At 43.7% G+C, this 16,095-nt stretch overlaps 1 protein-coding gene across 1 annotated transcript in view; it reads left to right on the forward strand.

Moving 5' to 3' along the window:
• The window catches only part of FAM50A (family with sequence similarity 50, member A), a 35,639-nt gene that overhangs the window by 8,912 nt on the left and 10,632 nt on the right, over positions 1 to 16,095 (forward strand). Inside the window, 4 exon segments of the mRNA XM_006877233.1 lie at positions 22 to 102; positions 183 to 253; positions 344 to 454; positions 554 to 558. Coding sequence (XP_006877295.1) covers positions 22 to 102; positions 183 to 253; positions 344 to 454; positions 554 to 558 — 268 coding nt within the window.

Below are 16,095 nucleotides of genomic sequence, written 5' to 3' on the forward strand. Positions count from 1 at the left end.
GGGGGGGGGTGACCTGGGCAGTCACGCTGGCCCTTTCCTGTCCTCACTAATAGCACCACAGTTTCTACGACTTCATCGTCACCAAGGCCAGAGGGAAGAGCGGTGAGTGGGCTCCACCGTCCCCCAAGCCCCTGGAGGCAGCCGGCCGCTTGGCGGTGACCCAGGGTCCTATTTCCCTGCAGGACCACTCTTCAATTTTGACGTTCACGATGATGTGCGGCTTCTGAGTGATGCCACCGTGGAGAAGGACGAGGTACCAAAGGCGGGGGCCTGTCCGCGGGATGGGGGCAGATGGCTGGGCTCGGCTCGGCTCTGAGCAGCCTCCACTGCCTGCGCTCTGCAGTCGCACGCCGGCAAGGTGGTGCTCAGGAGCTGGTATGACAAGAACAAGCACATTTTCCCGGCCAGCCGCTGGGAGCCCTACGACCCCGAGAAGAAGTGGGACAAATACACGGTGAGCAGGAGCTGGGGAGGGGGCACGACCCTGGGCTGGCCCGCCTCACTGCCCGTCCCTGCTAATCTCGCTTTCCTTCTGGCCGCACCCTCACTCCAGATCCGGTGAGCCGTCTCCGCTCTCCAGCTCCCCTCCAGCTGTGTCCCGGTTCCCAGGACTCCAGGCAGCCCTTCCTACCCCCCCACCCCCACCCCACCTCTGAGACTGGCTGTGTTGGCCCTGCGGTGGCCTTGGGGGACAGGGCTAGGTGGCAGGAGCTGCTTTGTTTTTGACAATAAAGAATGTCCTTGTCACAGCTGGGCTTTGCATGGTGAAGAAGTCTGTGTTTTGTCCTTACATTTTTTTGGTTGCGATCAAATTCACATCCCATAAAAGCCACCATTTGCGACCATTTCCAAGTGCCCAGTCCAGCGGCATTCAGTCCCCTCTCAAATCCCACATCATGAACGCCCTTGGCCTGGATCCGTGGCTGCCCCTTGCCTGAAGTACCTGCTTAAAGGGAATGACTTTACACTGACCCCACCCACCTTTCCTTGACCTTGGGCTTCCCGATATGTACCTGCTGAGGGGCCATCAGCAGTTAGGGGTGGGGTGGGGAAATGGAAGGGAAACCTGAGACCATGAATGGAACCTTTCGTAGGGTTCCCAGCAACCTAGAGGGGAATTGTCTGCCCCCCTGGGCCCCCCTCCCTTTGAGAAGAAGAGCAGAAACGGATCGAAGTCCTAGTCTTTGTTCTCCAGAGCTGCTATCACGGAAAGACCATGAGCCGACATGTGTTCTCCCTTCAGCCTCTGTAGACCCAGCATCCCTGGGAGAGTGCCATGTAGCCACGTGTCTCGGGTCTAGGAGCTTCTGGAGTGGCGCTATAGGATAAGCATTGGACTGCAGTTCAAACCCACCAGCGAGGTCACTATGAGTCCGAACTGACTGGGTAGCACTTAGCGATAGCAAGCGCTTCACAGTGTAGGGGTCCAAAGGATGCACTTCACTCCGGCTCTTCTGTCTTGGATGGTATTAGGTCCCTGGGAGCTTTGCTTGTCTGTTTAATCTCTTTTATATTTCAAAAAGAGATGGATCAACATAAAAGCTAATCCTGTAGATTGCATCTGAGCTCATTAACATGACGAAGCAGTGCTAAGGAGCATTCTGGCTGGACTTCTTCCAAGACAGATTATTTTGTTCTTCTGGCAACCCGTGGTACTTTCAATATTCTCCTCCAGCACCATAACTCAAATGCATTGACTCTTCTCTGGCCTTACCTTTTCATTGCCCAACAAACACCATGGCTTAGGTCTGGTGTACCTTAGTCCTCAACCTCTTTGCTCTTGAACACTTCAAAGAGGGTTATTGCGGCAAATTTGCGTAATGCATTACTTTGGATTCTTGACTGCTACTTCCATAGGCATTGTGTATTCAAGCAAAACGGAGTCTGAAGGCTGTAGTCTTTATCATTAAATATTTCAAGTCCTCTTCCCTTCCATCAAGGCAAGGTTGTATCACCTGCATATGGCAGGTTGCTAATGAGTCTTCCTCCAATCCTGATGCCACATTCTTCTTCATATAATCCAACTTTTCAAATTCTTTGAATAAGTATGGTGAAAGGATACAACCCAGGCACACATCTTTGCTGATTTTAAACCATTCACTGTTCCCTGTTCTATTCCAATGAGTGCTTCTTGGTCTGTGCACAGGTTCCTCATGAGCACATTGAAGTTATGATCCACACAATCGAAAGCCTTTGTGTAGTCAGTAAAGCAAAGGTAAACATCTTTCTGGTATTCTCTGCTTTCAGCCGAGATCCATCCGATATCAGCAATGATATCCCTTGTTCCACGGCCTCTTCTGAATCCGGCTTGAATTTCTGGCCAATGTACTGCTGCCACCGTTTTTCAATTATCTTCAGCCAAAGTTTACTTGCATGTGATATTGGTATTACTCGATGATTTCCGCGTTCTGTTGGAATGGGTGCAAATATGGATCTCTTCCAATCGGTTGAGTGGGTAGCTGTCTTCCAAATTTCTTGACATAGACCAGTGAGCGCCTCCAGTGCTGTATCAGTTTCTTGATACATTTCCATTTGTATTCTGTCAATTCGCCAGGGCTTTCCGTGCAGCTTAGATACTTCATCCATTAAGAAGCCACAATCCTACCAGATCTTGATCATATGGAACCTCTTGAAATGATTGGACATTGATGGAATTTTTTTTTTTTTACAGTGATTATATTCCTTCTATCTTCTTTTGATGTTTTCTGCATCATTCAGTATTTGCCCAGTCCTTCAGTATTCCAACCTTGAATTTTCCTTCAGTTCTTTCAGCTTGAGAAATACTGAGCATGTTCTTTCCTTTTGGTTTTCTAACTCCAGGTCTTTGCACATTTCATTATAATACTTGACTCTGTCTTGAGCTGTCTCCCCACCCTTGAAAAATTTCAGTTCAACTCTTACTTCTTCATTTCTTCCAGTCACTTAAGCTTCTCTACGTTCAAGATAAAAGTTTCATCAGAGTCTCTTCGGACATCCATTTTGGTCTCTTCCTTCTTTCTTGTCTTCTTAATGATCTTTTTTGCTGTCTTCCTCGATGATGTTCTTGATGTCATCCCACAACCCTTCTGGTCTTTAGTGGCTAATGCCTCAAATCTGTTCTTGAGATGGTCTCTAAATTCAGGCAGGATAAGTTCAAGGTCATATTTTTGGCTCTTGTGGACTTGTTTTCATTTTCAGCTCTAGCCTGAGTTTACATGTGAGCAATTGATGGTGTGTTCCACAGTCTGTCCCTGGCCTTGTCTTGATCTTAAACTTCTCCTTGGCCTCTACCTATAGATGGAGTCCATTTGATTCCTGTGTATTCCTCTGGTAAGGTCCATGTGTATAATTGCTGTTTATGTTATTGAAGAAGATATTTGTTATGAATAAATCATTGGTCTTACAAAATCCTATCATGCGATCTCCAGCATCATTTCGATTACCAAGTCATATTTTGCGATTAATGATCCTTCCTCTTTATTTCCAACTTTCATATTCCAATCACCAGTAATTATCAATACATCCTGTTTGCAGGTTTGATCAATTTCAGACTGAAGAAGCTGGTAGAATTCTTCAGTTTCATCATTATTGGCTTGAGTAGTTCCTGTGTAAATTTCAATGGTCTTCCTTGAAGGAGTATGGCTATTACCCTATCACACACAGCATTGCACTTCAAGAAAGATCTTGAAATGCTCTTTTTGACAATGAATGCAACACCATTCCTCTTCAGTTTATTGTTCCCAACATAGTAAACCATATGATTGTCTGACTCTAAATGGCCACTACCAATCCATTTCAGCTCACTAGTGCCTAGGGTAGAGATCTTTATGTGTTCCATTTCATTTTGGACTACTTGTAATTTTCCTAGATTCATACTTTGTACATTCCACTTTGTTCTGGTTCTGAATGGATGGATGTTTGTAGCTGTTTCTTCTCACCTGAGGGCTCACTTTCCTGCATTATATCAGCGAGTGTTGTCCCACTGGTCATAAGGTTTTTAGCAGCTAGCCACTCAGAAGTGGTCCACCTCTCCTTCCTAGTCTAAGTCTGGCAGCTGCTGAAATCGGTCCACCACGGGTGACCCTGCTGCTAATTACAATCGTGGTGGCATAGCTTCCAACATTACAGCAACACACAAGCCACCACAGTATGACAAAGTGACAGAAGTGAGGACATAGGAGAATTACGTCAGATCCGAGCGGATGACATCAGGTCACATCGTGGGGGTGATTACGGCATCTGAGAAGCCTGGCTCAGCCAAGTTGACAAGATTCTTGCACTATCTCAGTCCTGATGCCTGTATCTGTCACTGTGACCTTGCGGATTGAGTCTTTGAAGATGTTAATCATTAATATGAGGTCAAGCCCACCTGAGTGGTAGTCTGTGGAAGAGAAGAGCTGCAGAGACCCAGGGAAGCCAGCCATTAGCTCATGAAGGTGGACTCTGGTGGTGTGATGACCCTGCCCACAGCCTGACGTCTGACAGAGAATAATCCACTCCTGGTGTGTTATAAGGTCAGGGTCTGCACTGAGGAGATGCTGAGAGAGGAAGGCCTCCACTCCCTGTGCCCACAGCCCCTGGTGTGTGTGTGTGTGTGTGTGTGCACGCGTGCATGTCTGTGTGTGGAAACCTAGACAACACAGAGGGAAGAAAACAAGCAAGATGAGGCCGCCTTTCTGGTGAGGTGATCTTTCTTCAGGCAGAGGGAACAGAACGGCCAGTGTGAAGGGAGGGGACAGAGGAGAGGGAGGCGGGGAGGGCCTGGGAGACCTAGGGGAGGGGTGTGCTTCTTCTCTTTTTGATCATTAATTGTGCAGTTCCGCATCAGTAATGTATGCACATGCTTCACACCTCAGCAGGAAAAGGCCGACTTGGAGATGCCTGTTTCCAGGTCAGATCACTTGGGTTTGTCTCCCTCCCATCGTCCTCTGTTTCTGCAGAGGCCAGCAGGGCGGAGACGACACCCTTTCCTCTCACATCCTGCACTAAGGCGTACTGTTCTGCACCTCAGTTGTCACCTAGGATGGAGTCGGAACAGCCTCCGGGTCTTTCCATATGGGGCACAAAGTCTCCTCATTCTTTCTATTTTAAGCTGCTGAGAGAAGAGTCTAGATATTGGACTGGGACCATTTTGCAGCTCCACCTGCACTGGGAGAAGGGAATGGTGCTGTCACTCCATGGTGCAAGGGGGACATGAGCCATTTTAAAAGTGTCCAGTTCAGTGGTGTTTCCTACACTCCCAATATACTACACAACGCTTCTATGTAGTTCCATGACATTTTCATCACCCCAAAAGGAAAGCTTGTACTCACTCTCTTTTCTGCCTCGATTAGTTTACCTCTTCTGGACATTTATCTTTTCACATGTTTATCAACCTATGCATTTCTTCTACAGCAAACTACCTGGTCTTGTCATTTGCCTATGAAGTGTTTTATTGTGAATTATGTGATAGTTTACATGGGAGAACATTAGTTTTACATTCATCCAATCATATATTGTTTCATTGCATTGGTTACAATCCACTCCATGAATCATCAACCAACCAAAGGGTTCATCCTACAAGCCTGCCCCCCCCCCCCACTCCCCCGGTAGTCAGCACACAGCTCCTCTCCCTCTCTGGGTCTGGAGTCCCCAGCCATTCCCTCTTCACATCAGTGTCTCTGCCTCCATCTCTGGCATCAATGTTTCTCTGGGTAGGATCCTACACTCCACTCTTTTCCCTTGATGGTCCCAGGGGCCTCCACTCCTTTTGCTACAAAACGTCCACCTTTACATTTCCAACCCTCACAGTGAGTCCTGATAGCAATGATTCACTATTGTGCCACATGAGTGCCACCCCCATCACCTTTCCTCAGCCGCGCCTTCCTCCACGCACTCTGGATCTAGGTTCCCTCTTGAAAGCTTGTAAGCCAGTCACTTCTTGCCTTTGTAGCCCCCCCCCCCGCCCCCATTTTGGGTAGCCAATGTCCAAGTTGCCCATCCCTGTCTACCCTGTGTATGGAGGGGGTGGGAATGATCCTCTCTGTAAAGAGGATCATTCCCTCTTTTGTGCTGCTGGTCTTTTTCATGTAGAATTCTAGGTGGCCTTCATAAGTGAGGGAAACTAGCTAGCAAAGCTTTTTCCCAGTTTTCATTCATCTCATGGCTTTTAGGGAACTGGACTTTTCAGTCTTTTATGGCTTCTGGGTTTTAAGTCATAGTTAGAAAAGTCTTCTCCAATCCAGAGCTATAAAGGAAGTCACATGCGTTCTTCTAGAATGGATTTTATTTCAAGTGCCACAGGAAATGATCGGAGGCTTTTCAAGCAGTGGGGCATGATCTTGCTAAATTAAGTTTCCTGGCCTCACTAGGAGCTGGGTGGAGATTCAGGATTTTGGCCTGAGCAACAAGAGGAGTCCTTACTAAGAAGGGGAATTCTTTGTGTGTGTGTGTGTGTTGTGGTACTTCTGGATTGTTTGTGCCACATCCTTTTTTATGCTGAGTTCATTTTGTTCATGGGTTTTCTTTTCATTTTAATTTTTCTGATTTTCTTTGAGTTTACCCTGTAATTGATTAATTTATTCCCTTCTTAAAACCATCTATTTTATCTTGAAATCAACTGGATTTTCTTGACTTTTGGAAATTCTGTATCTACACTATTCCCTCTTTTTGCTATGTGGTTGACTTCATTATACATTGATATCTCTGGTTCCCTATTTTCAGTCTTGTAGGGTGTTTTGCTTTAAATCCAGAGAGACTTCTGGGTGGTGGTGTCATGAATGGTCATCTCGGGTTGTTACCTGCTGTTGTTGGTTCTCAGTCCAAAGAACACCTTTGAGCATTTTTTACAAAGTTGGTCAGGTCAGAACAAATTCCTTTAATTTCTGTTTATCTGGAAACGCCCTGATTTCACCATTGTATTTAAGGGACGGCTTTGCTGAGTATATGATTCTTGGTTGGCAATCTTTTTCTTTCAGAGTTTTGTATATGGTCTTTCCATTGCCTTCTTGCCTGCATGGTTTCTTCTGAGAAATCAGAGCTTAGTCTTATTGGTTCTCTTTTGTAGGTAACTGTTTGCTTCTCCCGAGCTGCTCTCAGGATTCTTTCCTTGTCTTTGATTTTGGAAAGTTTGATTATGATATGTCTTGGTGATTTTCTTTTGGGGTCTATTCTGTTTGGGATTCATTCAGCTTCTTGTATGCTTATGTTCTAGTCTTTTATGATGTTTGGGAAGTTTTCTTCCAACAACTCTTCGACACTTTTATTTGTGCTCGTCTTTTCCTCTTCTGGAATTCTGATCACCTGTAAGTTGTTCCTCTTCAAGTTGTCCCACATTTGTCTTTGGAATTTTTAATTCTTTTTTCGATTGTTCTTCTAGTATAACAGTATTGACAGATTTCTCTTCAAACTCACTAATTTGAGCTTCCATTACTTCAAATCTTCTCCTGTGCCCTTTCAATGTATTCTGGATTTCTAATTGCAGGTTTCATATTGTTTCAAAACTTGCCTTTATTTTGTCTGTTTGTTCTGGTTGTATTTTTGTATTGTATTCTCCTTGCTTTCCATCAATCCTTTGAAGGTACCTAATTATCATTCTTTAGAATTCCTTTTGAGTTAGTTCTATTACCTTTTCTTCTTCAGAAGCGGCTCTTGGCTCTACATCTTACTCATTTGTTTGAGCTATTCTATCTTGTTTTGTCACGTGAGCTCAAACTATCTGTTGTCTCTGGGGCAATGTGGGGTTGTTGGATTTCACTCAATCCGAAAGTAGTTCATGGGGACCCTTGATGGAGCTGGTTTCAGTGTCTTTTAGGACCACAGGGAAGTTGGGGGCAGCGTGACTGGTTAAATTCTGGTCTGGTGACTCCGTGGGTTTTGTAGGCTTGGAGCCTAGTCCACCTGAATCCTAGTACCAAAGCAACACACCAAAGCGGTGCAGCCAGCTCCCCCTCCACCACTGGTGTGACTCCCAATCACTCCACTACCAAGCTCTCAGAGAGCAGGGTCTGAGCTGGGAGCGAGTGAAGGTGGAAGCTGGCCACATTTCTGGTCACCAAGGGAGCGTGGGGAAAAAGAAGAAATCTCTCCTTTTCCATTGCCCAAGCAGTAGATAGATCTGTGTGTGTTTGGGGGGGGGTGGGGGGCAACACCACTAGTGAGGTGTGCACACCCCAGAATGGTCAACCAGTCAAGATCGAAAGGGCAGTATTTCCTTAAGGACAAAATTCGCCAGGGTGGGGAAAGAAGAAGAGAAACAAGAATCTCAGGGAGAAACGTGGGAAGACTGAGGTTCCCTGGAGGGAATGGCTGCCATTGAGGTGAAACAAGGGAGCTGTGACCCTTCACTCAATTAACAAGAAAAAGTTAAAAACCACCACCAAGTCCCATTCCCGGTGGAGCACTGGACTGTGGGCGGAGGGTCAAACCCACCAACCGCTTCTTGGAGACCCTATAAATGGTCGCTATGAGTTGGAACAGACTTGATGGCACTAACAGTACCAACTAGAGAGTCAGAAACTCAAGGGGTGGGGGTCCAGAAATCTCGGTTTACCAAGTTCTCCATGTATTCATTAGGCAAACCTGCTGCACAAGACCTCTTTAAAGTGTTGAAAGATGATAGTTTGAGGACTAAGGTGCGCCTAACTCAAGCCATGGTATTTTCAATAACTTCAAGGAGTCCTGGTGTCGCGCACTGGGCTAATGTGTTCCACTGCAAAGTCATTTGAACCACAAGATCAGTGGTTCAAGCTCACCGAGCACTCCTGGGAAACACTATACAGGGTAGCTATGGGTCAGAAATGACTAGACAGCATTTAACAACAACAACAATATATGCATGTGAAAGTTGGACAGTGAACACGGAAGACCGTAGAGAAATTGATGCATTTGCGTTATGGTGTTGGAGGAGAATATTGAAAGTGCGATGGGCTGCCAAAAGAACCAACAGATCCGTGTTGGAAGAAGTGTAGCCAGAGTGCTCCTTGGAGACCAAGATGGCCAAACTTCATCTCTCATACACTGGACATATCATCAGGAGGGACCAGTCGCTGGGGAAGGATATCATGTTTGGTAATGTGTAGGGTCAGAGAAAAGAGGAAGACCCCCAGCGAGATGGATTGGCCAAGTGGCAGCATCAATGGGCTCAAGTGTGCCAACAATTGTGAGGTAGGCCCAGGATCGGGCAGTGTTTCGTTCTGCTGTGCATAAGGTGGCTATGAGTCCGGTATCGACTCCATGGCACCTAACAACAACAACCATGTATTCATTGCCCATTTGTAACTCTTCTATGGGTTGCTTCTTTATGTCTACACCACTATAATCCACTTATATATATGTTTTGATGACTAAAATGCAGACCTATTTCCAGGTTTAAAAAAAAAAAAAAAATCAAGCACCGGACTTCTGATGTCTACCACAGCCACCAGGAGACAGTGGTGAGTGCTGAAAAAGAACACACCAACAGACCGTCATCAACGAAATGTAAACACGACTCCACAGTGTCACAGAGAAAACAGACAATTGCAACTTAGACAACGAAACAAAACAAATTTCCTTAAGCAAGTGGCCAAAATACAGAGTCACAAAATATAAAACCAGAAATGGTATTTAAACTACTTGATAAGTAAGCTAAAAGAATGCTAATTAGGCAACTTGAATGGATTGAGAGAAAGATTGAGTAAACTACAAATGAAATCAAGAAAAACAGACAAAACTATGGAAAAAATCAGAAAACTAATTGACAAAATAATAGAAAAAATGGGAGCTATACAAAATTAGTAATTAGAAAGCCAGAAGACGAAACTACACTGAAAGAGCAAAGAAATCGAATTGAATCAATGGAAAGCCAAATTACTGAGCTTGAAGAAAAATCTCTCAATGATCATCTGTTAGAGGAACTATCAGAAAAAAGAATGAAAATATCTGAAGAAAGCCTAAGATTCACGAGTCCCGGTGTGGCCCTGTGGGCTAATGTGTCAGGCTGCAAAGTCGTTTGAACTGCAAGGTGGGCTGTTCCAGCTCACCAGCTGCTCCTGGGAAACCCTGTATACAGGGTCGCTATGGGTCGGAACCGACTCGACGGCACTTAACAACAACACCAATCAAGAGGAGTCCCGGTGTGGCATTGTGGACTGCAAGGTTGGTTTGAACTGCAAGGTCTGTGGTTCAGGATCACTAGGCACTCCTCAGAAACCCCATACAGGGTCGCTGTGGGTCAGCCCCTACTTAACGAAAACAACAACAGGAAGAGGAACAACTTACATGTGATTGGAATCCAAACCCACATGAGTTGTTGGGAAAAAACATCCCTAAACATTATGAAAGGAGTCCTGGTGTGGCGCTGCCAGTTAATGCGCTGCACTTCAAGGTCACTTTGAATCACAAGGTCGGTGGTTCAAGCTCACCAGCCGCTCCTTGGAAACCCTATACAGGTTCACTATGAGTTGGAACTGACTCGATGGCACATAACAACAACAACATTATGAAACACCAGAATTCCAAGAGCACCTGGTGGATTTGAACTGTCCACCTTGAGGTTAGCTTGGTTAGCAGTCCAGTACTTCTACAGCATCACATCAGGACTCCCAAACAGGATAGACATCCCTTCACCACCACCACCAAAATACCCCCCCCCCAAAAAAAAAACAACACACACAAAGGCATATCATAATCAAAAATTTCAAAACCCCAAACAAGGAAAGAATCCTGAGAGCAGCTCAGGCAAAGTGAAAAGTTACCTGCAAAGGAGAGTTAATGAGATTAAGCTCAGACTTCTCAGCAGAAACCATAAGGGCAAGAAGACAACGGATTGACATATACAGAATTCTGCGAGAAAAAATAGCCAACCAAGACTCATATACCCATCAAGCACTCAAGTCACAAGAAAAAGTTCCTTTTTCTTTTTTTAAAAAGAATCATATATTCAGCAAAACTGTCCATCAAATACGAAGGCCCATCAAATATGACAGTGAAATTAGGTCATTTTCAGACAATCAGAAATTAATAGAATTTGTATAAACCAGACCAACCTTAAAAAAAATACTAAAGGGAGGTCTTTGGACAGAGAACTAACAACTGCAGACAACTACCTGAGACAAATATATGCAACAATGTCACCTAGCAGTTTGCAGGGCTAGGTGTGAGGCTGGCTCTAATTTTAGGGCTACAGTTAGGTTTCTTTTTAATTATATCTTTTTCTTGAAATTGACTTGATTTCCACTTCATTGGGAAGTTTTGTAACTACATTATTCCTTCTTTTTATTTTATGTAGGGTTTTTTTGTTTTGTTTTTTGGTTGTTGTTGTTGTAAACCGGTATCTCTGGTTCTGTATTTTCTGTCTTGTAACATTGTTTTGACTCCTGGTGTGGTGCTGTTGGATAAACACTGGACTGCTAACCTCAAGGTCCGTGGTTGAAACCTACCAGCTGCTCCTCGGAAACCCTATACAGGGTTGTTATGAGTCGGAGTCGACTTGACGGCACTTAACAAGACCAAGGTTTGTTTTATTTTGACTACTTCTGTATATGGAGTCCTGGTGTGGCGCTGTGGGTTGATGCGCCAGACTGCAAAGCCATTTGAACTGCAAGGTCAGCAGTTCAAGCTTACCAGCTTTTCGGAATCAGCTCGACAGCACTTAACAACTTCTGTATATAGGTAGAGTTCTGGGTGATGTTGCCTTGTATGTTAGTATCAGGTTGTTGTCTGCTTTTGTTGGCTCTCTGTCCAAAGAACTCCCTTTAGTCTTTTTTGTAAGGTTGGTCTGATTTTTGCAAAATCTTTTTATTTCTTTTTATTTAGAAATGTCTTAATTTTGCAATCATATTTGATGGACAATTTTTCTGGGCATATGATTCATTGTTGGCAGATTTTTTTCTTTTAGAGTTTCATATATGTCATGATCCTGTTATCTTCTTGCCTGTATGGTTTCTGCTGAGAATTCAGTCTTCTTTATTGGTAACTTTTTGTTTTTCCTGAGCTGCACTCAGGATTTTCCTCTTGTCTTTGGTTCTTAAAAGTTTGATTGTCAAGTGTCTTGGTGATTTTCTTTTTGGGTCTATCCTGTTTGGAGTTAGTTTAACTTCTGGAATGGCTATCTTCTCATATTACATGATGTTAGGAAAGTTTTCTTCTAGCAACTCTTGGAGAATTTTCTGTTTTTTGTTTATTTCTACCTATTCTGGAATTCCAATCACATGTAAGTTACTCCTCTTGATGATCTTTAAAAATCTTAGGCTTTCTTCTAATTAAACTTTTTTTTTTTCTGATTGTTTTTCTCGAAGATAGTATTGAGAGATTCGTCTTCAAACTCACCAATTTGGCCTTCCATTAATTCCATTCTGCTTCTTATCCTTTTCAATGTACTCTCTGTTTCTGAAGTCTTAGTACTAATCTCCTGGCTTTCGAATTGCTATTTTTGTATGGTTTCCAATTTTTTAAATTTTATTTTGTCAGATTATTCTTGTAGTGTTTTCCTGAATTCGTCTAAAGATTTTGTGTGTGTGTGTATATGTGTTCTCCTTGTTTTCATCAATCTTTCTCTCAATCTATTGAAATGACCTAAATAGCATTCTTTTAAATTCCTTATCAAGTAGTTCTGATACCATTTCTGCTGTTATTATTTTTTTAAGCCTTTTTGTTGTGAATTGATTGAAGGCTAACAGCCAAGATCATCAGCTTTACATTCAGCAAATCGTACACTTTGTTTCATCTCCATGATGACACTCCCCTCCCTGCAACCACAGGTAGCCTATTTCATCCCTGTGGCTTCCCTTTTACAACTTATAGTTCACAAATGAACATAGCAAAAATATTTGGTGTACACATACAAAACAAAAGATCTATATTCATTTACATGTTCTGCAAGCCAGCCTTCTGCCCGCAGGTACACAGCCTTACTCAGTCCCTGGGCCTAGAGTCCCTCAGCTGCTCTATCTCTGCATACCATCTCCTCTGCCACCATCTGTCTGCCTTTTTCTAGATAGGATCTCACATTCCACTCATGCTCTTCCTTCTGGATGGTCCTGGGATCATCTGTTCCTGAAATGAAAGATTGACTACTCCCGCCTTTTAGTTACACATCTTCTACAATTACAGTTGTGACAATCACAATTGATCCTGCTAACAATTACTCACAATTGAATCATAAAATCGTATCAGCAACATCTCCCAGCCCCTTTCACCAGATCCATGTGGAGAAGAGGAAAACTATTCTGTGGGGAATCTACCTTACCCCCATCATTCTGAAACTAAGCACACTCATGAAAATTTGTAAGCCAGCCACTTCGTGCCTTTGTAGCCCCTCCCATTTTTGATTCTGCTCTTATATCTTCTGATTCTGTATTTTGCTCACTTGTTTGAGGTACTGTGTTTTGCTTCTTTGTGTAAGCAGAGCAACTGTTTTCTGAGATTTGCGGTGTCATATTAATATTTAAGTGATGATTGTGCATTGGTGGCATGGCCATTTTGAGCTTTTGCAAGCAGCGGCTGATACAGTGGCCTACAGGCATAAGATGTGGCTGGAGGCTGGAGGCAAAGGGGTCCAAGTCTCCCTTGTTCCTTTGCCCTCCTGGTAGCCAGGGGCATGGCCAGTCCTACCGTTGCCAACCCAGTGGCACCCTCTCCCTCACAGCCTCAGCTCTGCCTGGGATTGGGCACTAGGTGAACCCGCTCTGAACTACACTATACAGTGAGCGGAGGACTGAGTTCACACTTCCAACCTCTACTACATCCATTAGGAGACAGGTGGTGAGTGCCTGAGAACACACCAATGTTAAATCATCATTTAAATAGAAATATAACCATAACAATGTTTGAGAAGCAAGTTTTCTGGGTCTATGATTTTGGTTGGCAATTGTTTTCTGTCTGAGTTTTATATATGTCATTCTATTGCCTTACCGACATGGTTTCTCCCTTTTCCTGAGCTGCTCTCAGGATTCTTCCGTTGTCTTTGGTTTGGGAAATTTGATTATGATCAGTCTTGGTGATTTCCTATGGGTTTTATCTTGTTTGGGGTTTGTCCAGCTTCTCCTCGTCTTTCATGATGTTAGTGATGTTTTCTTCCACCAGTCTTTGACAATTTTCTCTGTGCTTATTCTGTACTGGAAGTCTGATTGTTGTTGTTGTTGTTAGGTGCCATTGAGTCAGTACCGACTCATAGAACACAACAGAATGAAACACTGCCCGGTCCTGGACCAACCTCACAATTGTTGCCCTGCTTGAGCCCATTGATGCTGCCACTTTGTCAATCCATCTCGCTGGGGGTCTCCCTCTTTATCTCTGACCCTCCACTTTATCAGTCACTTCTCCAGTGACTGGTCCCTCCTGACAATATGTCCAAAGTATGAGAGACGAAGTTTGGCCATCCTGGCCTCCAGGGGGCGCTCTGGCCGCACTTCTTCTTTTTCTAAAATGTTTTATTGTGAATTATGTGATAGTTTACATGGGAGAACATTAGCTTTACATTCATCCTATCCTATATCATTTCATTGCCATGGTTGCAATCCCCTTCATGCATCATCAACCAACCAAAGGGCATACATACCCTGCCAGCCTGCCCCCTTCCCCTACCGGTCATCAGCACACAGCCCCTCTCCCTCTCTGGGTCTAGAGTTCCCAGCTGCTCCAACTCTCCACATCATCGTCTCTGCCTCCATCTCTGGCGTCGTTGTTCGTTGCTGCTTCTCTGAGTAGGGTCCCACTCTCCGCTCTTTTCCCTTAATGGTCCCAGGGACCTCCGCTCCTGGACAGCAAAGTCAATTACTCCCCTCCTTTTGCTAGAAAACGTCTACCTTTACATTTCCAACCCTCACAGTCAGTCCTGATTAACAATTATTCACTATTGTATCACAAGAGACCTATCCACATTTCCTTTCATCAGTCCTGCCTGGACAGACTAGATACTACTCAGTGGAGATTCTACCTTCCTCCATGCCCTCTGGATCTAGGTTCCCTCTTGAAAGCTGCACTTCTTTTTTTTTTTTTTTTTTTTTTTTTTTTTTTTTTTTTTTTTTTTTTTTTTTTTTTTTTTTTTTTTTTTATTTTTAATTGAGTAATAGCTTACATGGGGGAACATCAGTTTTACACTCATCATTTCATTGCAATGATTACAATTTCCTCCATGCATCATCCTTCAACAAGATTTGCTTCCATTCCCTCTGTTGTCTGGTGGGGATATACACAAAAACACTCAGGAACAGAATCTATAATCATTTAAACTACCAAAGGGCACAGTCTGTAAGCCTGCCTCGTGGCAGCCAGCACATACTAAGTCACTTTTAAAAGTAATTGAAACTACAAGTCATTTTCATCTTACAGGCAGATTGAGTCACCCGATGCTTTAGTGTCTTCTTTTGTTTTTTTTTTTTAATAAAGTTAGTATTTGCTACCTTTTTCTTCCAACAATCCAAATCATCAGATTATGATACTTCAAACCATTCTGTTCAGTTCCATTTTTGAAATGAAATCTGAAGGTCATGCAGATGGTAGTGGTGATTCTGACACCTGAAACTGAAATCCCCACAGATTCACACTAGGCCAGGAGACAGATTTGGATTTTAGTAAGGATGACAGTAAAATAAAAAGCCATGTTGTGCCAAATAACCAGTCAATCTAAGTTAACTGGTTCTGAGAAACTTTCTCTAACTATTTTGTAAGAAGGTACTAAACGTCGGGCAAAGAAAGAACTGTATGAGGGAATATGAGAGGGAGTCAGGAAGTATTGCTACTAGGGCTTCAGTCCATACGTGCATAGGTTTATCACAAACAAAACCTATTTAAACGTAGCTGTGTGATGGCTGCAGACAAGTCCTCTCAATAATACACTTGTCTTACTTTCATTTTTTATAAGTACCATCAAGTCGGTCCGGACTCATAGTGACCCTGTATAGGGTTTCCAAAGAGCGGCTGGTGGGTTTGAACCACCACATTTTGGTTAGCAATCAGTTCGTCTCTACAGGCCTTTTAAAAAATAAAGTCCAATCAAAACTGTAGCTTCCTTGTAAGTCCGTCTTCTGCCTATAACTGATTGGACTACCTAAAATGGGGCTACAACGTGCCCAGTGAAGGAGGCTTTCTGCGGAGCCTCTGCATTACATAAGACTATAGGTGGAAGCCTGAACCACATCCAGATCTCCAGAGATG

The sequence above is a fragment of the Chrysochloris asiatica genome, unplaced genomic scaffold (assembly GCF_000296735.1).
Source record: "Chrysochloris asiatica unplaced genomic scaffold, ChrAsi1.0 scaffold00445, whole genome shotgun sequence".
Lineage (NCBI taxonomy): Eukaryota > Metazoa > Chordata > Mammalia > Afrosoricida > Chrysochloridae > Chrysochloris > Chrysochloris asiatica.